Here is a 22,047-nt window from a genome sequence, read left to right as displayed (position 1 = left end):
TTCCGCTCAGGTCATGATCTCCTGATTCGTGAGTTCAAGCCCCGCATCAGGCTCTTGGCTGACAGCTGACAGGCCTGGAGGCTGCTTCGGATTCTGTGTCTTCCTCTCTCTCTGACCCTCCCCTGCTCGCACTCTGTCCCTGTCTCTCAAAAATAAATAAACATTAAAAACATTAAAAGTTTCTAAAACGAATTTTCTGGTCCTAGGATATTCACGTGAAGAACTGCAGTACATATTTCCAAAAAACTTTCCAGAGTGGCCGTCACGTCTTACCTTCCATCTGTTCTGGGGTTAAACCTTGCGGGACATCAAACACCTGAAAATGGATGGAATGTTCCACCTTGGATCATCAAGCTTCTTTGTGTGCTTAACCGATGCTGAGGAGGAAGAATTCTCTCTGCCCTTCAAGACCCTTCTGGCTGGACTAAGAAGCCAATTGCCATTGACATGAGACAGACTAACAGGAGAAAACCAAATTTAATTGTGTGTGTGTGTGTGGAATCCACATAGACGTGGGAATTCCAAAGGCAGTCAGGCAAAATGAGGTATATGTGTGAGTTTGAACTGAGGAGAAGGGGCGAGGGGTCTGGGACTTCAAAGGAAAGAATGCACTTTACGGGAAGATAAAGAGCAAATGTTTGTAAACAAATGTATACTGGGCCCTTCAGAAACAGTAGGACGGAGGACTTTGATCACACAGCCCTTGCTAGGCTCCTCCCTCTCTACTCCTCATATCATAACATAGTTACCGGTAGTGATCGCTCTCTTGCTGGAGCAAGTCCTCTATCTGAATTCTTTTTGGCAGTCCAGTGGAGAGGTAAAGAGTTTTTTTCTGAATTTGCTGGGTTTTGATGCATTTAACTCAAAATGACCTTCACGCCCGAGGGGCCCATCTTGGGTCTGCCTGCCCTTGGCCCCCATGCTGAATTTATGGGCTGAATGTATGTATAGGAAGGGCTCATATTTCTTAGCACCAGCTAAGTCACATCTTTCTTTGTCAGATTGTTCTTTCCTTCTCCCTTACTTTGTTTCTTCCTGAATCACTGCCAAAGTCCTGAATATAGTCCCCGAAGGGTCAGAATTGCTAACTGAGTGTCACTATTTGGTTCAAACTAGGTTCAAAAACTCACGGCGAGCTCAGCTCACTAACTTGGCCACACCATCAATTTCCTTCAGGAAAGTTTATTTTTTCCCCCTCGGGGAATGGTTTTGCATATTTCTCTCTTTTTTTTTACAATTTTACACGCATTGAAACATGGAGGATGACAGTTGGAAAATAGCATTTTTTTATCATCATCTCCTTGGAGATATAAAATAGCCACAGTAAATGTGAACACTTTGTTACTTTTCTCCCTACTTAATATTTTTAAACACAAAATACAAAAAAAAAATTGGCTCCTACATGTTTAATATTTTTCCTCTTAAAATCGCACAGGAAACCTGACGCTAGTTCTTGGCTAATTTGGCCTTCCTGTTTGGCCCACCTGCAAAGAATGCTGCAGATGATGCCGTGTGCCTCTGGGCAGGTGTCAAGACGAGCCTCTCCGAGCGGGGAACATTCTAAGAATGATGGATTTATCTTCTGCGCCATGTGTTTGTCAGAGTTAATAATGCCCGTGTCGTCAGGCAACAGGGCAAGTTGAACTTGGAAGAAGGTCAGGAAATACAAGCCCGCAATCAGCAATCTGAAGTATTAGAGGTCTAGTGGTGTCTGGGGAGCCAAAAATGAGCCAAGCTCTGGGAATCAAGACGCCATCATGGCAGCAGGAAGTCCACCTGCCTCTACGGACTAAAGTGCATTAAGACCAAGTTCATTACGGTGTCTTGGAGGTAGCAGGAGCGTCCAGTAGTTCGGCCGAAGGCCTTCGGCTGCGTCCTGCCACTTGCCACCTGCTGATTTGGAGCAGACAATTTTGCTTCTCAGAGTCTTAGTTTTCTCATCAGTACAAACGGGGACACTACCAGTGTCAGCCTCAGCGGGTTATTGTAAAAGAGCACTAATGGGGATGTGGTCCCTGAGATGTGTCCAGGGAATACTAAGCACTCAATACATCCAGCTAGTATTTTTGTGTTATCATCTTGAGGAAGTACTTTGACCATTGAACTAGACGATATCCGTGAAGCTCCTGGCAGAGAGGGGTTGGCCATGGTAAGTGCTAAATTGGTGAGAGCGGTTAGCATCAATACCAAGGAAACGTGAATGTCATCACGAAACACGACGTTGAAGACCATTTTGTGACAGGAAAGAGTGTCATTAGGTACTGTCCCAGGGCAAAGGTAGGATGTGAATAATTGCACGCACACAAAAATCACTTTTTGCAAGTTAATTAATTAGGTGCACACACACCCATTGGACGAGGTGAAGGCAGTGTACTGAAAGAGGGGCCATAGACGATAATGGCTAGAGTGACAGATTCTGAAACTACGTGTCGCGGGTTTTGACCCTCATATTGCCGTTTATTAGTTGTGTGACCCTGGTGCGTTACTTAATGTCTCTGTGCCTCAGAGACACATCTGTTCAATCCCCCACCTGTTAAATCATTGTTGGGCTTAATGTGGTCAAGGACTGTTGACCATCTTAGAGGAGTTAATACACGTAAAGGGCTCAGACTACTCCCCGGAGCAGTGAGTGACATCTGCGTGCTTGGTGATGCTACGCGCATGGATTGCTTGTGCAGCAGCTTGCTCGGAAATCAGTTTCTTCTTTATTTTCCAATCTCAGAAGTTGTTTATTTTACAAACTAGAAAATTAAGATCGAAATCAGTCGAGGCAGTGTTTCTCAAACTGTCCTTCATGTTTCTTTTTAAGGAAACTCTGTAGACGTCCTTCTGTAATTGACCCTCCTCTGTGAAATTTTAGTATCACAGATACACTATATATCCATGTATGTACTATATTTATATCTGGGCTGTATTCATGAAAATTACCAGTTTTTCTTTCTCTCTCCAAGAAGTAATTTTGCTTGGAGCGGGGAGTGATATCATCCCCACTGAGCACACATTAGTTAAAATAAGAGAAACAAACAAATACTGATGGCCAAGGAAGAAAAATCTAGTGTAGGAAAGTTAGTAGGTCCAAACCTTGGCCCCAGCAATTCAGACGCATGCATGAATCCGTTCCTATTTCATGGGTTATTTACCATAAGGTCTTTTTTAGGTTTTCTGCCTAGAATAGAAATGAGCAGGCAGTTCTGGCCCCAAAATGGCCTATCGAGAAATGAGTATTGTTGTTGAGAGAGTAGAGGCATTAAGGTCAGGAATGTTATTCATTATCCAGCTTCATTAATTTTATGTGAAGAATTTTTAGAATCTCATACTCAAATGCATTTATATACAGGTCCAAAACTGCCTTTGGAACCAGATGAATGCCTCCTGTCCAAGAAGATCAAAAAGACCGGAAAGATAAAAAAAAAAAAAGAAACCAAGGCTTCTGATATGTCCCAAGGAAGGGGGAAAACCCAGTATGTGAGCGATCTTGGATGTCTTCAAAGCGTTGGAAAGTAGGTTCAACCCACTTACAGTTTGACTTAAAAAATAAGGATGTGGGGGGCGGGATACCTGACTGGCTCAGTTGGAAGAGCATGTGACTCTTGATCTCAGGATCAGGATCCTGAGTTTGAAGGACAGAGAGAGAGGGAGACACAGAATCCGAAGCAGGCTCCAGGATCTGAGCTGTCAGCACAGAGTCCCACGCGGGGCTCGAACTAATGAACCATGAGATCATGACCTTAACAGAAGTCGGATGCTTAACCAATTGAGCCACCCAGGTGCCCCAAATAGGTCAATTTCTAAAGAGGAAGGATCAGAATCTGGCCCATCAAAGTCTGACAGCCGTGACCTTAACGATAGTTTAATTTAAGAAACAAAACAACGAAATCCAAATGCAACACTTTATTATAAAATGGAACAAAACCAATGAAACCCCATAAAAACTTGAGACTGCATTTCATAACCTCAGAAGGGAATGTAACGCAACGAACGTTAAGTCCCCACAAGAATGTTGATATGAATCACGTCTTTTTCAAGCCCCACAAAGCAGGAGTGAGAGAAAATTGTAGTTCTAAGTGTAAATAAGGTAGGCAACATCCTCCGTCCTGGGGCAGAGCAGTAAACCCACACCCTGAAGAGTATAGCTTGTCTCATACTGTGAAACTGGTTTTACTGCAAAATTGTAAGAGCCTTATAATTTAATTCATCCAACACATTCCTGAGTCATTGGAGGAAGAGTGGACAGCTTGCAGAAGTAGTTGGTTATATCCCGAAACAGTCATCCACCGTAACAGGATTTGTCAGTGGTTTTCTGTTTTTACCAAGAAATAAAAATAAACTCTTGTCTCAGATACGTGAAGTTATTTAAAAAATTAAGCAACACAAATCATAGCATCCCAGTGGTTGTGGGACCAGGAGCATGAGTTTACTCTTTGCAGTTTTTTTAAGTTTACTTATTCATTGGGAGAGAGGGAGAGGGGGAGAGGGGAAGAGGGGGAGAGGAGAGGGGGAGAGAGAGAGAGAACACAAGTGGGGGAGGGTCAGAGACAGAGAGGAAGACGGAGAACCCCAAGCAGGCTTCTTGCAGTCAGTACAATGGAGCCCAACGTAGGGCTCAATCTCACCAACCGTGAGATCATGACCTGAGCCAAGTTTAAGAGTCTGATGCTTAACCGACTGAGCCATCCGGGCGCCCAACTCTTTGCATTTCCATGAAAGCACATGATAATTACTGATTCTGTGAGTATATGACAGAGGATGACACAGAAATAGAACACACGGAGAATTAAGTGTTTCCTAAGCGCTAAAGAACTAAGTGACCTGTTTTACATTTAAACTTACGACGCCAATGTATGTTTTTATTTTAAGGGCTGGCTGGCCCCATTTCCTTTTTCCATTACCATCAGTTTCTTAATTACTGGAAAATTCAAAAGCGATTTCAAATTTGACAAGATTTTTTAAGTCTTCGAGTAAAAACCCTATATTGGTATAAAACAATGATTATTATTGCAATTTGGCCTCAGAATCCTGGGCTTCCTTTTAAGCGCACAAAAAATATAAAAAGGTGTCACAAGCAAGAGAATTATGGGAGGAGATGGCTGAGCTCTGACGTATAAAACTCGGAAACGCACACATTCTGATTAGCAAAAGTACTTATTTGATTAGATAGCCATTGTTAACATTTAAACGTGCTAAAATGACAAGAAAAAGCTGTTGTGTTATTTAAGGAGAATGACCCTATCCAATCAAGGAATTTATACAGGTTGTGTATGAGCGGAAAGACTCTAATAAGGTATCTAACCTCTCTCATTTCTTATTTTGGGAACTACGGGTCTATTTGCTGATAATTCTCGGCAAATCTCTGCCTCAACTCTGACTGTAAACTTCTGCAACCACATAACAAACTTCCTATTGTGTATCCGCACTTAGACATGCTAAACACAACTTGTGCTGAAACACAACTTGTGCAAACTGGAACCGACTCTGTGTCCCCAGTCCTTCCCTCATCTTATTTCCCTTCCAGTATTTCGCATTTCGGTGAAAGGCACCAAGCGGGACACATGCATGTCCTTGATCTGGGATTCCCCGTGTCCCTTCTATCAGCTGGAGAATTCCTGCTATTTGTAGCTTCTGCACATCTCTAGAGTACTATATCAGTCAGACCCCAGTAAGGAAAGCCACACTAGTTATTTTAACCAAAAGAATTTAATACAAGGAATCCGTTCGGTGGGTATTGCAAGTCTGAAAAGGCCAAAGGAGAACATTGAGGTGACAGAGAGCCCCAGGAGGGGCTACCATCTCTTGGACTGGGGGAACAGAGAACAGAGGTTGGGGTTACCAGCACTTAGGAGCTTGTGGGAAGGACCCTGAAATTCTTGGGGCCCAGCCATTGAGAAGGGGTTACTATCTGCTTTCGGCTACCACTACAAGAGCTCAGGGGAGGAGTTACACCTGGTTGAGCTGGAGGCGGGAGATGGTTGGTATTGGTACCTCTAAAGGGTGTGATTAGGCTGGTTTAGGGAAGGCAGGGAAAAAGCCAGACCAATGGCCGTTTCCCAGATCAAGGGCTATTGCTGGGTTTATGCTAATGGGATCAGCAAACACATAGGAAAGGGCAGCTTTTTTTCTGCCTCCTTAGTCTTACTGTCCTCCCTCAGTGCTCCCTATGGGGGAAATCTAACAGGAGGCCAACGGGGAAAAGAGAAACAGCTCACGGAGAGCCAGTGTGAGCGTCCCACAGCAACATATGCAGACGTGTATTTGGTGCCAGGAGACAACAGTTGTCAAATGACGACAATAAAACAATTTCATGTGATGTCCTTTATTCAAGGGAGAAGAAGCCGTGGATTGAGGGAGTCAGCGCCCCACGGTGCTGGGACACTCCCCCGAAGAGATGATGATTGCACAGAAGTGAGTTCTAGAGAGCGTTAGAAGCAGCACAACATGGAAACAGGGCATCCGTGGCTAGGAGGTCAGGTATTTCCTTCTAAGGCTAGCAGGTCAGTCAGGGAATAAGGAAAACCTATTTGGTGTGAACTAATTGGCCAGGGTTGCGTAACTGACCTTACTTAGAACTATGTATCAGCACCGATTCTTGGCAGTTGGGGATTGACTGGGTGCAAATACTGCCTTTCTGGTCAGATGGATCATTTATAAGAATAAGAAAGTTGTTTCAGTTTTGGTTTGCTGATGTGGCATTCTGAGCAGGTCTGACTCCATCTTGGACACAGAAATTTGTTTCAACACAGCCTCCCGATGCATTTTCAACAAAAAGCCCGTTATTTCTACCTCCTTCGGATTTCCTCCTCTTCTCTCCACCCCCACTGCTGCTCTCCTGCCTTAGGTCCTAGTAGCTCTCTGCTGACCTAATGCAGTGGCCTCCTAACTCATCTCATCTTGCTGTTTTCTCTCTTGTCTGCCTCAAATCCACTTTCTTGGTCTAAGCTCAGGTCTTGATCTCAGGGTGTAGGGTTGTGAGTTCAAGCCCTGTGTTGGGTTCCATCTGGGGCATGGAACCTACTTAAAAAAAATTTTTTTTTTAATTGAAAAATGTATCCATCATGCATAAAGTTATCCATTATGACAGTGTTTCAACATGAGGAGTACCAGGATCTATCACCCTAAAATATGCCTCTTTGGCACATGGGTTATTCTGAGCTAATGGCCTTTGAGAACCAATAGGTGCAAGCAAAGCTTGAAAAACAGAGCACAAGTTTTCCTTTTATGAAGGAAATTTACATCTATAAAGGAAATTTCAATTTGTAGTGCACTCTTACCTCTTAGCTGTAGAGAAGATACTGACTTAAATCTGCCTAACAAACCTTACTGAACATCCCTTGTTTGCAGCACCTTCCCTGGTCACCTGTCCGTAATTCGCTTCCCCCTTTCCTTCCATCCCCTCCCCAGATCCTCTTTTCCGTCAGCCTAAGATGGCGTATAACTTAAATGCTAAACACCTCTTTGACTTCCACATCCCTGAGCTTCTTCTATACAGATATGAGATATAACAAACTTCTTTTCATTTTTCTCTTGTTAACCTATCTTTTGTTAGAGAACCCCAACCAAGAACCTAGAAGGGTAGAAGGAAAAAGATTTTTTCCCCTCTCTGCAACCATGTTCCATTCCAACACTGTAATTCATCAAGTCCCCCCTTTTTCACATTAAATTCTCCCATTGGCCTCGATGAGGTTTTCTCTACCCTTGCACTGTTTTGAACAGGGTAATTCTTGGCTGTGACATGCCGTTCCGTGCACTGGAATTTGTGTAACAGCATTCCTGACCTTCTACCCTCTAGATGCCAGTAGCTTGCCCCCATTCCTGGTGGTGACAACCAAAAATATCTCCAGACATTGTCAAATACCTTTAATTTTCAGTTAGACAACACAATTGTTTAGTATAAGCATGCCCCGTGCGGTATTTCAGAAATTTATCTAAAATTCAAATTTAACTAAACATCCTGTATTGAAAAGAAAAATTTAATGTTTATTTATTTTTGAGAGAAAGAGAGAGAGCAGGGGAGGGGCAGAGAGAGAGGGAGACACAGAATCCGAAGCAGGCACCAGGCTCTGAGCTGCCTGACGTGGAGCTCAAACTCACAGACTGTGAGATCATGATCTGAGCTTAAGTTGGCCACTTAACCAACTGAGTCACCCAGGCGCCCCTAAACATCCTGTATTTTTATTTGCTAAATCTGGCAGTCCTACCTGGGGGCCAAGTCATCGCTGGTCGAGACTCATTGGCCTAGAGTGTTCTTACCAATGGCAATGAGTCGATTGCTTTTTTATTGGCTTGTTTTTAAGAGGCAACCCTACATGGAAGCAGTTACTCTTCCATAATTATAATAGTTTTGTGCCTTTAAAACCAGACTGTAGGGGAGGAAAAAGAATCATTCCTCTTCCCTTCGAGGTTCTGTGGCTGAGAACCCTGCATAATGAAAGAGGCATTAATAAGAAGAAAACAAACTGAAGTTCAGTAACATGCGTACCTCATGTGTACATATGGGAGACCCAGGAAAACTGAGTAAAATCCCTTGAAGTGGCCCAAACCAATGCCTTAAACATCATCTCCAGCTAAAGAAAAAAGAAGATGTTTGAGGGTGGGGAAAGTTATGGGATGCTACCGGTAAAAACACAGTAAACAGCGTCATTTGTTCTCTAGATTTAAGCCATTGTCTTCTCCATTAATTGGAGAATTAATCTCCAAACGAGATTTAGAGTCAGTCTACTCTTCCAGAGGGAGACACCTTAAAAATAGAGATTTCTTTGCTAAGGGTAGGTGTCCTTTACAGAAAGGTAGATTCTGCTCTGTTTTCAGAGATTCTCCTGTGTGTCTGCAGGCTTTCAAAAACAACCAAGTCAAAACAATCCTCATGCCAAACAGGCGTGTTTTAGGGTGGTGTATTCTGCTCTCCTTGGAGATGCAGTCTAGAGAGACATGCGGAATCCCCTCAGATGAGTTTGGGTCCTGACAGGAAATTAAAGAAGCCTCTCGAGGTCAATCAGGGAGGGAGAAGTGTGGAGAAGGAAGCAATCTTAGCAGAGAGGTAGTGAGAGTGAAGAGGTCTGTCCACACCACTTCGTTAAAAGAGGTTACAGAAGAAGCTAAAAGGGGTTGCAGAAGATTTGCGTAAGAGCACGAAGTACCCAGTGGAAATAACATTAATGCTTACATCAAAAGGAAAGACACCGAAAAGGTCTTAAGACGTTTAAAAAATGCAAAATCGAACCAAGCCAAAAGGGAAGTCAGCCGCAATTTTAGTGGTTATTGCACACTTCCACCTTCAACAGAAAAATTAGTTAATTCTATTGTGTTTAAGAAAAACATTTTTTTTTAAATTTTTTTTTTTTAACGTTTATTTATTTTTGAGACAGAGAGAGACAGAGCATGAACGGGGGAGGGGCAGAGAGAGAGGGAGACACAGAATCGGAAACAGGCTCCAGGCTCTGAGCCATCAGCCCAGAGCCCGACTCGGGGCTCGAACTCCGGACCGCGAGATGGTGACCTGGCTGAAGTCGGACGCTTAACCGACTGCGCCACCCAGGCGCCCCAAGAAAAACATTTTTTTAAAGCAACCCCTACACCCAATGTGGGGATGGAATTTAGAGTCTCCAGATTAGGAGTCACATGCTCTATGGACTGAGCCAGCCAGGAGCCCAGAGAATTAGCTAATTCTTAAACTCCCAGGAGATTGGTCCTAATGCCAAGTCCAAGGCAAAGTATGTAATTCTTGTAATAACACGTATAAAAGTAGCTCATCATGTCCATCAGTGGTGTAGGAAGAAGTTCCCTGAATATATGTAGGCTCAGGCCTTGGGTCCTGGCCCCTGTTCTTGGCCACTGAAGAAACTTCAATGATTGGAAGAATCCCAACAGTTTGCTAGGGATGGCTGAAACTAGTTCTCCCATAGGTGTGTGTGAGTGTTCTAATTCTGGGAAATTTTCACGCTTTGCTCTGATTGTGTTCAGAGATAGTGTGTGAGTATTTGGTATGATATTTAGTATACAAAATGTGTATAATGTTAAAGAGATTCGGCATATTAGAACGTTTGGCCAAGTCGCCTGGTGATTCCATGTAAGATACGTAACAGCATAGGGTGCCTGGGTGGCTCAGTTGTTTGAGCATCCGAGTCTTGATTTTGGCTCTGGTCGTGATCTCACGGTTCATGAGATAGATCCCCACATAGAGGCTCTGTGCTGACAACACGGAGCCTACTTGCGTTTCTCTCTCAAAGAGAGAGAAACTCTCTCTCTACCCTTCCCTCACTCATTCTTTCTCTCTCTCTCTCTCTCTATCTCTGTGTCTCTCTCGCTCTCTCTCACAATAAATAAACTTAAAAAAATAAAATAAAATATGTAATGAGCCAAGTGATTTTAGACTCATTTAAAATAGACAATTTTAAAATTGAATATTATAAAATATTTGGCTGAATATATAAACAGTATTAGACTATTTAAGACAACTTAATACTTATTATGACAGTAAGTTTTTTACATTTATAAGACCACTTAGCTGGGAAAGTATTAATTGTTAGGTTCAGAACTGAAGTTTTACAAAAGAAAATTAAATATAGTGATACTGGGCCGCCTGGATGGCTCAGTCGGTTGAGCGTCTGACTTCAGCTCAGGTCATGATCTCACAGTCCGTGGGTTCGAGCCCTGCATCAGGCTCTGTGCTGACAGCTCAGAGCCTGGAGCCTGCTTCAGATTCTGTGTCTCCCTCTCTCTCTGCCCCTCCCCCACTCATGCTCTGTCTCTCTGTCTCTCAAAAATAAATAAACTTTAAAAATATATACAGTAATACTCTCTAAGTGTAGTTTAAACATTTAGAGATAATTTAATTAACTAGGATATAAATGGGACTGATTCTTCAAAGAGGTTAGTTTTTTCGATTTGAGTTGCTCAAGCTTTACTCAAAGATGCCCTTGAAAGTGAACACATTCGGGGCGCCTGGGTGGCTCAGTCGGTTGAGCGTCCGACTTCGGCTCAGGTCATGATCTCACAGTCTGTGGGTTCGAGCCCCGCGTCGGGCTCTGTGCTGACAGCTCAGAGCCTGGAGCCTGTTTCCAATCCTGTGTCTCCCTCTCTCTCTGCCCCTCCCCCAGTCTCACTTTGTCTCACTTTGTCTCACTCTGTCTCTCAAAAATAAATAAATATAAAAAAATTAAAAAAAAAATGAACACACTCATGTATGTAAAATAATATGGCTTAAAAATTGACCTTCATCTGTCACTTGACTTATTACTTTAATTTGTTTATATTAATCAGGAACATCAAAGAAAAAAAATTAACCTTATCTGTGCTGAAAGATCGCGAATAATCCATGGTGACAGTTTCGAAGATTATTTTTCACCAAAGTCAAGCCCGTGGCAGACATATGTGTTCTAACAAATGAGTTTGGCCATCCCTGGCCTTTCTCAATAGCCACTGAAAACCAGATTTCAGTTAATGTCTTAAACACAGTATCGTCCTTTTTTCCCACAGTACCCCATGTTGAGCCCTGAGTCCTTCCTGTTGGGGTGAGAACTTCCCTTTCGCTCTTGACTTTGCTCCCGTCTTCCCACATGTCAGTACTGGAAGAGCAAATATGACTCAGAAACCGGTTCCCCAGGGTTGTAACATCAGATGAGACACACTGGGGTCATTACGCTGTAAACCAATGCCTGTGTTTCCCTGGGCTGGGTTCTCTAGAAGGTGTGCGGCTGACTGAATTGCCAGAAGAACGTTCACGAGTGTGGGAAGAAAGGACTTGCCACCAGCTTTGACTTCTAGAGACTTTTCTCTGGGCCGGGACGGATTTTATGTTAATCAGAAATACCTCCGGAAGATTCAAGAAGCTGTAGGGGTGACGCAAATCTGTGGAGGGCCAGCATGGGAATCCTATACTCTGAGGTATGTGACCTTTCTGGAAGTAAGATTCCAAAGGTGTTAAAAATTGCTCTTGCTTTTCAAATGTAATTTCCCGTTCCTGTGAAAATGTCTCCTTTTCTTCTGCATAGCTTTCCGTGAGAGTGTGAAGTCAAAACGAAGTCTTGGGCGTTAATCTTTTTAATACACTTAATATTATGAGGTAAATCATTTTGTAATTCTACAACTCGAGCTAGGTGTAAGTAGAGAGTTATACAGTATATATATGTCCCGATGTCTAGATGATGTTTGTGGGGGTAATTTGGATCTTGCAGGGACTTAGGAAAATGGAATTAACAGAGTCATGTTTTCTGATGTCAAACATCCAGAGGAAAAGTGAAAATTGCGCCCCACTGGATTTTCTAAACATACAAAAGTAGACTGACTCTTCTGTGGAAAAGCAGGGACGGACTGACATTTTTCAACTTGGTATTTGAAAAGAAAATCACTACCAGCGATTATAAGTAAAGATTATCCCTGTATAAAAGAGGGACAAATGCAGAATATATATTTTTTGGCACTTTGAGTTTTTTCTTTTCGTATCTGATAGATACAAAAACGCTTTCTTTCCCCTGTATTGAAAGTAACCTATTAGAATCAAATAAATTTTTAAATAATGTTTCAAAGGAGTACACGTAATGTATGAACTAGAGTAATGATGTCATTATTCACAATTTACTCCCTTTCCTCTCTAACACAATTAACCGGTTGTTCTGCATTTCATTACAAATGCTCAACAGAACCTTCTCCTACTAAAGGCAGTTTCTCTGCGTTTGCAATTTTTTCCAATTCTCTGTGTGTGTGTGTGTGTGTGTGTGTGTGTGTGTGTGACTTTATAGTAAATGTACTCGTTGATTAGTTTAAGCTTTAGATTTAGGCAATCTAAAGTTTGAGAAATTGCATCACTCACTGTGGTAGAATGGAGAAACTTACTTTTTAGGGGGGCAACCCAGTGATTCTCAGGGAGAGGAGCAATTTACCTCCCTTGGGAGAAACACTGCTCTAGGCTAGTGCTTTTCAAATTTTAATGTGAGGACCGATCACCCAAGCTCTGGTTTCAATGCAGATTGTGGTTCTGTAGGTTTGGGTGGGGGTGAAGATGATGCATTTCAATTCCTTGATGCTTGTATTGTTGGTCCCTGGACCACACTTTAAGCAGCCAGGTTGTAATCATGGTCCTGAGACCAAGTACGTTAAAAAAAAAAGTCTCTTCCTGTGCAGTGCATATTGTTTGTTTATCGGGTGTTGATCTGGCAAGTAGTTGAGTCAAGGCAAGATATGAGGAATTATTTATAAGCATTGTTGGGGGAAAAGTTTTTCCTCTCGAAAATTTCTTCTGGTTGGTCTAAGAACTAAATTGACATGAGACAGATTAACAGGAGAAAATCAAATTTGATTTTGTATGTATGGGAACACTACATATATTGTTTCTCTTGAGTCTACTGGATCTGGACTGCCTCTAGCTCAAAATAAGACTTCACGTGCCAAAGTGGCATACTCTGGGGAGACTTACCCTGGGCCCCTTCAGGGTCAATGAGAATATCCCCAAGAGTGGAATAAATGTTTCACTTTTCAGACATATGGAGGACAAAGCAACTTGGAACGTACTATGATATTTCAAGACAAATCCGACACCCCATGTGCAAACACACACATACACACGCACCTCTAAAAATTCCTAACATGCCTAGACGCTCATAGGTAATTATTCAAAGCTCGTAATTAGTATCGAATCCAAGATAGTCTAAGGTAGTGTTGAAATAGACGTGATGGCCACGCGACTCCATATCACAAGTGGACGTAGATTCTAGGCCCTTCCGTCTGACTGCGCACACTTGTTTACTAACTCGAGTAACAGCGGTATGAAACCTATGAGCACCTGGGAGGTTCACCATTTTCAGAGAGAAGAGAGTTGCCCACCCTTTTGGCAAAGAGTTTCTCAATTTGCAGGATTCCCCATTGATACCGACTTGGTTTTTGTTGTTTGTTTTCAAGGTAAACGTAGCCACCACTGAGGATAGTAAAGGCAGTGGTAAAACTAGCTTGAGTAGCAGGTTCCTATGAGGAGTAAGTGTTAGATCTTCCATAGCGTCGCTGTGCCAAGGATGCTGTTTCCGGAAATGAGGTGTGTATTCTGCTTTCTCATTACTCTCCATCAGCCTGGACCCTGGGAGGTACTCATCTGGTGTGAGGGTGCTCTTACTGAGCTCTGCTGAAGGGACTCTGGTTTGACTGCTGGCTTTAGACACTTTGCATTTTCAGTTGACTGAGCGACGATGTCCCAGAGTAGTGGGTCAGAGAGCCTGAAGAGAAGTGGGTCCTTGGAAATATTTTTTAATGTGTATTTATTTTTGAGAGAGAGAGAAACAAAGAGGGCGGAGGGGTAGAGAGAGAGAGGGAGACACCGAATCCGAAGCAGGCTCCAGGCTCTGAGCTGTCAGCGCAGAGCCCGATGCAGGGTTCGAACCCATGGGCCGTGAGATCATGACCTGAGCGGAAGTTGGACGACGCTCAACCGACTGAGCCACCCAGGCGCCCCTAGAAGTGGGTGCTTTTAGATGAGAAGAAGGCTTAGCTTGTTGTCCGGAAGCTGGAACTGTAGTTGCACGTGGGAATTACAGGTGAATGGAAAAGACAACAACCTAACTTAGTCTTATCGTCTGGTGTTCTGAGGCAGTCTCTCTGTGAGACTCTCCCACCTCTGATTTTAGAGAGGGTGAGAAGCTCTGAAGTAATTCCTCAAATGTGTAGACACGATGTCCTCATCTGTCATGTAGGTGCCAGTTGCTTTGGCCTCGTGCCAGTTTCCTTCTACGTTTCCTAAGGCGTAAAGAATGCAAACCACCGAATGAGAACAGGACGAGAGCCGACCAGCTTTCCCCATTCATTCCCTGGTCCTATACTTTTTAAAAACATTTTAATTCCAGTGTAGTTACCACACAGTGTCATATTAGTTTCAGGTGTACAATATAGTGACTCAATAATTCTATACCTCATTCAGTGCTCATCACGATAAGTGTCTCTTAATCAAAGCACACACGGGAGCACCCAGTGATGAGTAACTCAAAGGGGTGATCAGAACTGGGACGCTTACACCGTCTCGACAAAAGGACCACATATTTTCAGAGGAGCTATCAGACACAGCAGAAGGACTTTGATTTCTTAGGGTGGCAAACTGTGGAAGGCAGATATATGGGGGAGCTAATGGAAGGCAAGGGCTGCTGAGTAAATGTTATTATGTCTCTTCCTTCGGTGCCTTCTCTGGGCTGGCAAGGGTAACTTTTGTCCTTCTTGGCAGAGAGGGGAGGGGGAACCCCTTCACAAATTTATATCATGCTTTTAAGTAACTGGGAGGAAGGCAGAGAACTTTCCTTGTATCTGCTTCTTCTCTGTTGCCTTCAGCTCAGAATAATCGTTATGCCCGGGGTGTATTTTGGGGTGCCTACACTGCATATATGTATACATCTATTGAAGAATAATTGACGTAACATTATATTAGTTTCGGGTGCGTAGCGTAATGCCTCCGTAGTTGTATGTGCTGCAGTATATTTGTATATTACCGCCAGTAACTCCAGCATGGTCCTCCTTACCCTCAGGTGGCCATTGTTTGACAGAAGGTCCCAGCCCCCAGGAGGCTCTAAGGGTGACCTGCTTCCTCTGGGCTCTGCACTCACCTCTTGGGTGGTCTGAGGTGGTAGGAATAGGTATCTGGGCTTCTGATCTGTTCGATCCCGGCAGCGAGAACTCACCTTTTCTCCTCCTTGTTGGGGGAAAAGGCTTTCTTGCTCTCTCCTTCTTGTCATCGCTGACCTCAGAACTTCTCAGGTCTGATGCCCAGCAGTGGGGCCCCATTAGTCTTCCAGCAGTAAAGACAACATACTCTCAAGGAGACCTTGTTGGAGAAAGAATACAAAACAGATAACTGTGCTCTGCCTCCATTTCTCCTCATTGCTACTCTTCTTTACAATTCAACCACTTCTGGAACTTTCCTTCATGTTACATAAAAGCTAAATGGGCCTAAGTCAACCTTGAAAATAAAAAAAAAACCAACCCTATGCTTTTTTTACTTGCCTTCCAGACAGAATTTATTAAGAAATTTCCAAATTCCAGCACGTGACAAAATGAGCCATCAGAAAGAAAGGCTTGAGATTAATTGCACAAATAAATGGACTCTTCAATACTGTTCCCTAAGATTAGTTAATCTGAAAAGGGAGAAAAAAACTGTCTTGTTTTCTCTCTCTTTTTTTAAATTAATTAATTTATTTTGAGAGAGACAGAGACAGAGAGAGCACTCCAGCAGGGGAGGGATGGAGAGAGAGGGAGAGAGAGAGAATTCCGAGCAGATTCCATGCTCAGCGCAGAGCCCAACGTGGGGCTCGATCCCACAACTGCGAGATCACAACCTGAGCCTATATCAAGGGCCAGATGCTCAACAGACTGAGCCACCTAGGCATCCCATTTTTTTCTTTTTTTTGGGGGGGGGGAGTACAAGTGAGTGAGGGGCAGAGAGAGAGAGAGAGAGAAAATCCCATGAGGGAGGGAGAGAGAAAGAGAGAGAGAGAGGGAGAGAGAGAGAAGCAGGGCTCACCCCCAAATAATGGGACTCATGTTTTATCCGAAGTGGGGCTCGTGTTCCCAGAAGTGGGACTTGAACTCACGAACCACGAGATCGTGACCTGAGCGGAAGTCAGATGCTTAACTCACCCAGGCGCCCCCATCTTCTTTTGTTTCCCGAGAAGACGTTTCATCAGTGCGTCCAGGCTCCTTACCTGAATCATTTTGCTTCAAAAAGCACAAATCCTTCTTAGAAATTGTTATGAAACCTTTCACATGGTGTGGAGCTTCAGGGCGGAGATGGTTAATGAACAACTGACCCGAGTCCTCCGGAGAGCGGGCAGAGTTCCACGAGCTCTTTCCCTACACTGGGAACCAGCGAAGTTCCATTACTCTGTAGGAGAATTTTCACCACGGTGAAAGTGGGGCGGGGGGCACGTCTGGCTCTTAGAGACACTGGTAACGGTGCACGCAGCTCAGGTATTGCTACGTGGTTAAAATAACACCAAGTATTTCCCAGCTGTGATGTCTCCGCCCCTGGGATTGGTGTCCAACATGATTCTGTACATGATACACATAGAATATTTTAGCGGATCATTTACCTGCTGAACGTGTCATGAGCTCCCCAGAGACACTCCTTAAGTTTTAGGCCCTAGGAGAGTGAGATACAAAGTGGGCAGGGGCGGGGTTCTAGCACCAAGTTTGGGAGTCTTTTTATTATCTATCTATCTATCTCTCTATCTCTCTATCTCTCTATCTATCTACCTATCTATCTAGTTAGTTAGTTTGAACTAGAGAGAGAAAGCATGAGCTGGGCAGGAGCAGAGGGAGAGAGAGAATCTTAAGCAGGCTCCACACCCAACTCTGAGCCCAATGCAGGGCTCGATCTCCTGACATCATGACCTGAGCAGAAATCAAGAGTTGGACACTGAACCCCCTGAGCCACCCAGGTGCCCTTGGGGTATTTTTAATTTTTTTTTTTAATTTTATTTTTTTTATTTTTTTTTTCAACTTTTATTTATTTTTAGGACAGAGAGAGACAGAGCATGAACGGGGGAGGGGCAGAGAGAGAGAGGGAGACACAGAATCGGAAACAGGCTCCAGGCTCTGAGCCATCAGCCCAGAGCCCGACGCGGGGCTCGAACTCACGGACCGCGAGATCGAGACCTGGCTGAAGTCGGACGCCTAACTGACTGCGCCACCCAGGCGCCCCCCTTGGGGTATTTTTAAAACCAGGCTCATGGCGAGACGAAAGTGCACGAAAAGTGGTCCCTGACGTGTCAAGTTTCCTGAGTTTCTGATGCTCCTTAACGAACATCAGTGTAAGAGTTGCAGTGTTTCATTAAGGGTTACCTTTATTATGGGGCTCCTTTCTTTCACCTCTGCAGTGGTTCCCAACCCTCTCTATGCCTTAGAAACACCCAGGGAACTTTTTAAAATAACACTAATACCCCTGCCTTACTGCCATACCCTCTTCCCTAGATTCTAATTCAGTTGGCTAGTGATGGGACCCGGGCCTGTACTTTAAAAGGGCCCTAGGGGCGCCTGGGTGGCTCAGTCGGTTAAGTGGCTGACTTCGGCTCAGGTCATGATCTCGCGGTCCGTGAGTTCGAGCCCCGCGTCGGGCTCTGTGCTGACAGCTCAGAGCCTGGAGCCTGTTTCAGATTCTGTGTCTCCCTCTCTCTGACCCTCCCCTGTTCATACTCCGTCTCTCTCTGTCTCAAAAATAAATAAACGTTAAAAAAAAATTTTTTTTAAAGGGCCTTAGTGCTTAGGGTTGAGAACCACTGGTTCTCACATCAAGGCTACAGTCTGGTTAGAGGGACCGGACTTAACACGCAAGAAAAAGGCCAGTGAGCAGAGTGAGGCGCTGTGTGGTTCATGCTTTCGGTAGGACAGATCAAGGAGGTTCCTTGGACGTGAGCCATGAAGTGGGCTTTGAGGGACCCATAGTGCAACTGGGAAGTCACAACGGTGGCAAGCAGGTAGCTAAGGTGGGAGTGAGGCCGTTGGACTGAAGAGAGGCCAGAATAGGGGGAAGAACAATTGAGGGGCTTTGAACACAGGGCAAAAATCGTGGCCACCTCACTCTCTTAGGAAATGGGGAACATTAAGCTCAATCTCCGTAATAATGGACGCAAATTAAAAAAAATCACGCAAATTAAATAGACGCAAATTAAAACGAGGTGATGTGATAGACCATACCTGGGCTGGGGGACAGATGGCCAGTGGTCAGGAAAGCCTGTCTGAAGAGGTGACGTGTGGGCTGAGACATGATTTATCCTGGAAGAGAGCCAGCTGTACACTCACAAGCAAGTGCAGACAGAATACAGAAATGGACGTGGAATGTTCCTGAACTAGCTGGGAAGGATGAGATGGGAGAGAAAAGTCCGTTCACTAGCGTGCTCCCTTCACGCTGTGCCTCGGTTTTCCAGGCTGCACGGAGCCCAACTCCAGGGGACGCCATCCCCACAAGTCAGTGGATGTGAACTCACACACACTCTTGGTACATAACCTTCTCTTCCTTCCCTTCCGTCTCCTCCTTTCCACCTTGCCCTGCATGTCCGCTGAAGTCTTGTGGCAGTCTCTCCTTCGATCTGTTTCTTTCTTGTTCACCACTATTGTTGTATGACAATGGCTTGAAGTCTTTGCTTGTGCCCTTTTCTCTATTTTCTCACTTTTGCCCACCCTCCTCCAAGGACCCACCCTTACCTCCCTTGATTCCGGAGCGCAATTTCCCCTTTCTTTCTGTTCCCTGGGGTCGTCTGCAGTGACCTCCACACCCCCAAGCATTCCCTCCCTTCTCCGGACCTCTGCCTCTGCTCCAAATCAACCACCCAACATGACCGCTCGTGACTTCTAGGGACGAAGCCCAGTCTGCAACAGGTGGGATTCGGTGACTCTGCCTCCTATCCCAACTGCGTAACTGGTCCCATTTCCCACTAGATCACACGTGCTGACTCTGCTCTCGTCCTCCTTCGTGTTTCTATCTGCTTGTCTCTGTTTCCAAGTCCATCAGGGTTTCCATATGTCGTCCATTCAGTCTGTATCCCAGGGTGAGCTGCTCCTCCCAAGCCCTCGCCTGACAGACCTGTTTCCTAACCTTCGTTCTTTGCCCCTGTCACTTTCCCCACCCCTCCCTGACGACAGATGTGCTGAGGAGAACTGCAAACCTGTCTGGTAGTCTAACGCGTTTCTACATAACCTGACGCTTCAAGCAATTTCGTGTTTTTTGTTCCTCTCGTGCAGCGCTTTTCATGATGGCTGTCCCAAATCTTCCCCACCAGGTTCCAGAACCTCTTCTATCCTTGTCTCAGTCTTGTCTCCTATGTTACTAACCTGCTCATCTAGTTAAACGTAATGGTGGCTTGTTGAGTTATCTGTCTATGCCTGTTTATTTACGATAGATACGTATTGGCATAAAGCATGGAGATCAGAACTTCAGGCTTTTGGGTGAAAAGTTTGACCGACCTAAAACGTTCTTTCTATCCCAACCACCTGAGTTGCCACCCGTGCTTTGCTCAGAGCCCGGATTGTCATCCTGTTTAAGGCCAGTGCTTCCACTGCTGTTCATTCCCTTTCATGACCACCTCTGCCCGTCTTCCCTGGCTCCTCATGTTTTAAATAATCACAAGAGTACTTTACCTTAATCGAGGGCTTGTTACTATGGGTCTGATCTGAGCTAAGTGTTTCATCTATGCAGTCACGTTCCTGTGACCTGATAAAGAAGATTTGGTTATCATTATTTTTTAAAGCGTCTATTTATTTATTTTGAGAGAGAGGGCAAGAGTGCACATAAGTGGGCGGTGGGAGCAGAAAGAGACAGGAAGTCAGAGAATCCCAAGGGAGGCTCCACGCTGTCAGCACAGAGCCTGATGTGGGGTTCGATCCCACAGACCATGAGATCATGACCTGAGCCGAAATCGAGAGTTGGATGCTTAACCACCTGAGCCACCCAAGTGCCCCAAGAAGATGTGGTTATTAAATCTAGAAGGGAACAAAGCACAAAGAGGCTAAGTAAGTTGTCCAGCTAACAGTACTCTTATGTGGCAGTGTTGAGATTGGAACCCAGAGAGTTTCTTTCCAGAGCCCACGTTTCTGACCATGCGATAGCACTTTGCCTACAGATGCGCGGAATGAGGACGAGACCCTGCTGCCTCCCTCTGTGCTCCAGGAGCTCTGTCTTGGCTTTTACTGCCAAAGTGATGACAATTCCTCTCCAGTCACACCCTCTGATTCCTTGTAGACCGTGTTCTCAGGCCCCCGTGTTCTGCCTCCTGCCCTGTCACTCTATGAACGTTGATCTTTGGATAGTTATTCATGATCAAATCCAGAGTCTCTCCTTACATTTCATACCCTTACGTCCATTTTGGAACTTTTCCTTCTTTCCATCTCGACCAAATCTTTTTCTGGTTTCTCCTGCAACCTCTCTGACCATTATTCCTTTACCTCTTGGCAGATATTGCTATATCTAGGTCAGTTTGGAGAAGAATCTGGATACATAACCAGGAAGGCTTGGACACCAGCTGATCAGGGCGGAAAGGGGACAGACCAGCCTCCTGAGAGTCTAGACTGTAGCTTAATTGGGGTGCAAGTGGAACACAAAATAATCTCAAATGCAAAGTCTTGCAGCCAAAAGACATTCTGAAGGCTGTTTTTCAAACTGCCTGAAGTAATTGGAGCCGGAAGAATGGATGTATTCTGTAGTCATTCCCCTTGATTTCATTGCTGGCACTGCTAGTTATGAGCTGTGTAACCATGGGCACAGAAGGCAACTTCCCTCAGTCTCACCAATACAAAAGGGGCATACGGTTTTGCTCGGAGGGTTGTGAGAGGGTTAAATGAACTGGCTGAAGGACTCAATAAAGGCGAGATCACATTACGACTCATCCATTCCCTTACTTGTTCACCAAATAGACATTGGATGCCTACTGTGTGCCAGGCCTATGCCGGATGCCGGGGGTAGAATGTTCTAGTACAGACACAGTACCTGCTTTCACGGAGCCCACAGTCTAGCTGGGGAGATAGCTGTTAGTAATACTCGTGCCTTTCTTCACTTAGATCAAGGGTACAGAGAAGGCGGTGGTAAGAGATGAAGTTGGAAAGACAGGATTTGGGACATCCGAAGAATCGTGTGTCCGCTCGAGGACAGCATCCTAACCCAGCGGGTCATCAAGTGACCAAACGTTTCGGGAGGGAAGTGACAGGAAGCTGCCGTTTTGGCCATCGGACTGGGGGCTGGAAGGGGGAGACAGGAGGAAGCAAGGTCAGTTAACCACCGGTTTTGCAACAGTCTTGGGGAGAACAACGAAGATCTGAACTAGTGCTTTGCCAGTGAGGATGGGCAGAAGGGCACCAGGGGATGGAAGTATCATGACGATCCCCCAAGGTCTCCACCGGTTTCTCCCTCCCCCAGAATCCCCCAAGTTCCAGAAACTCCGGAGGCCAACAGAATTCACGATAATTCTTCCCTCAAGGCAAAAGGACAGCGTCTTCCTCTTTCTGGGCCCTAGCTTTTGTATTGGACTTCCCTTGGGTCCCCGTCGGTGCTTTCATGACCCTGAGCTGCCCCCTGGTGGAGTCTGGGAGTTTACAACAGCG

General features: G+C 44.8%; 1 protein-coding gene across 2 annotated transcripts in view; it reads left to right on the top strand.

Moving 5' to 3' along the window:
* Nucleotides 1–22,047, top strand: part of ANKRD22 (ankyrin repeat domain 22) — a 38,171-nt gene that overhangs the window by 4,045 nt on the left and 12,079 nt on the right. The window contains exons 2-3 of one of the 2 annotated variants that reach the window (XM_045439484.1): nt 3,338–3,500; nt 11,677–11,877. In XM_045439484.1, coding sequence (XP_045295440.1) covers nt 11,857–11,877 — 21 coding nt within the window. In that variant the 5' untranslated portion in view covers nt 3,338–3,500; nt 11,677–11,856. Of the gene's footprint in view, nt 1–3,337; nt 3,501–11,481; nt 11,878–22,047 lie in introns of those variants that run through there. The other variant, XM_045439483.1, reaches the window with a different exon arrangement.

Source organism: Leopardus geoffroyi, chromosome D2 (assembly GCF_018350155.1).
Source record: "Leopardus geoffroyi isolate Oge1 chromosome D2, O.geoffroyi_Oge1_pat1.0, whole genome shotgun sequence".
NCBI lineage: Eukaryota > Metazoa > Chordata > Mammalia > Carnivora > Felidae > Leopardus > Leopardus geoffroyi.
The sequence above is the reverse complement of the archived record's forward strand: the minus strand, read 5'-3'. Positions and strand labels throughout refer to the sequence as shown.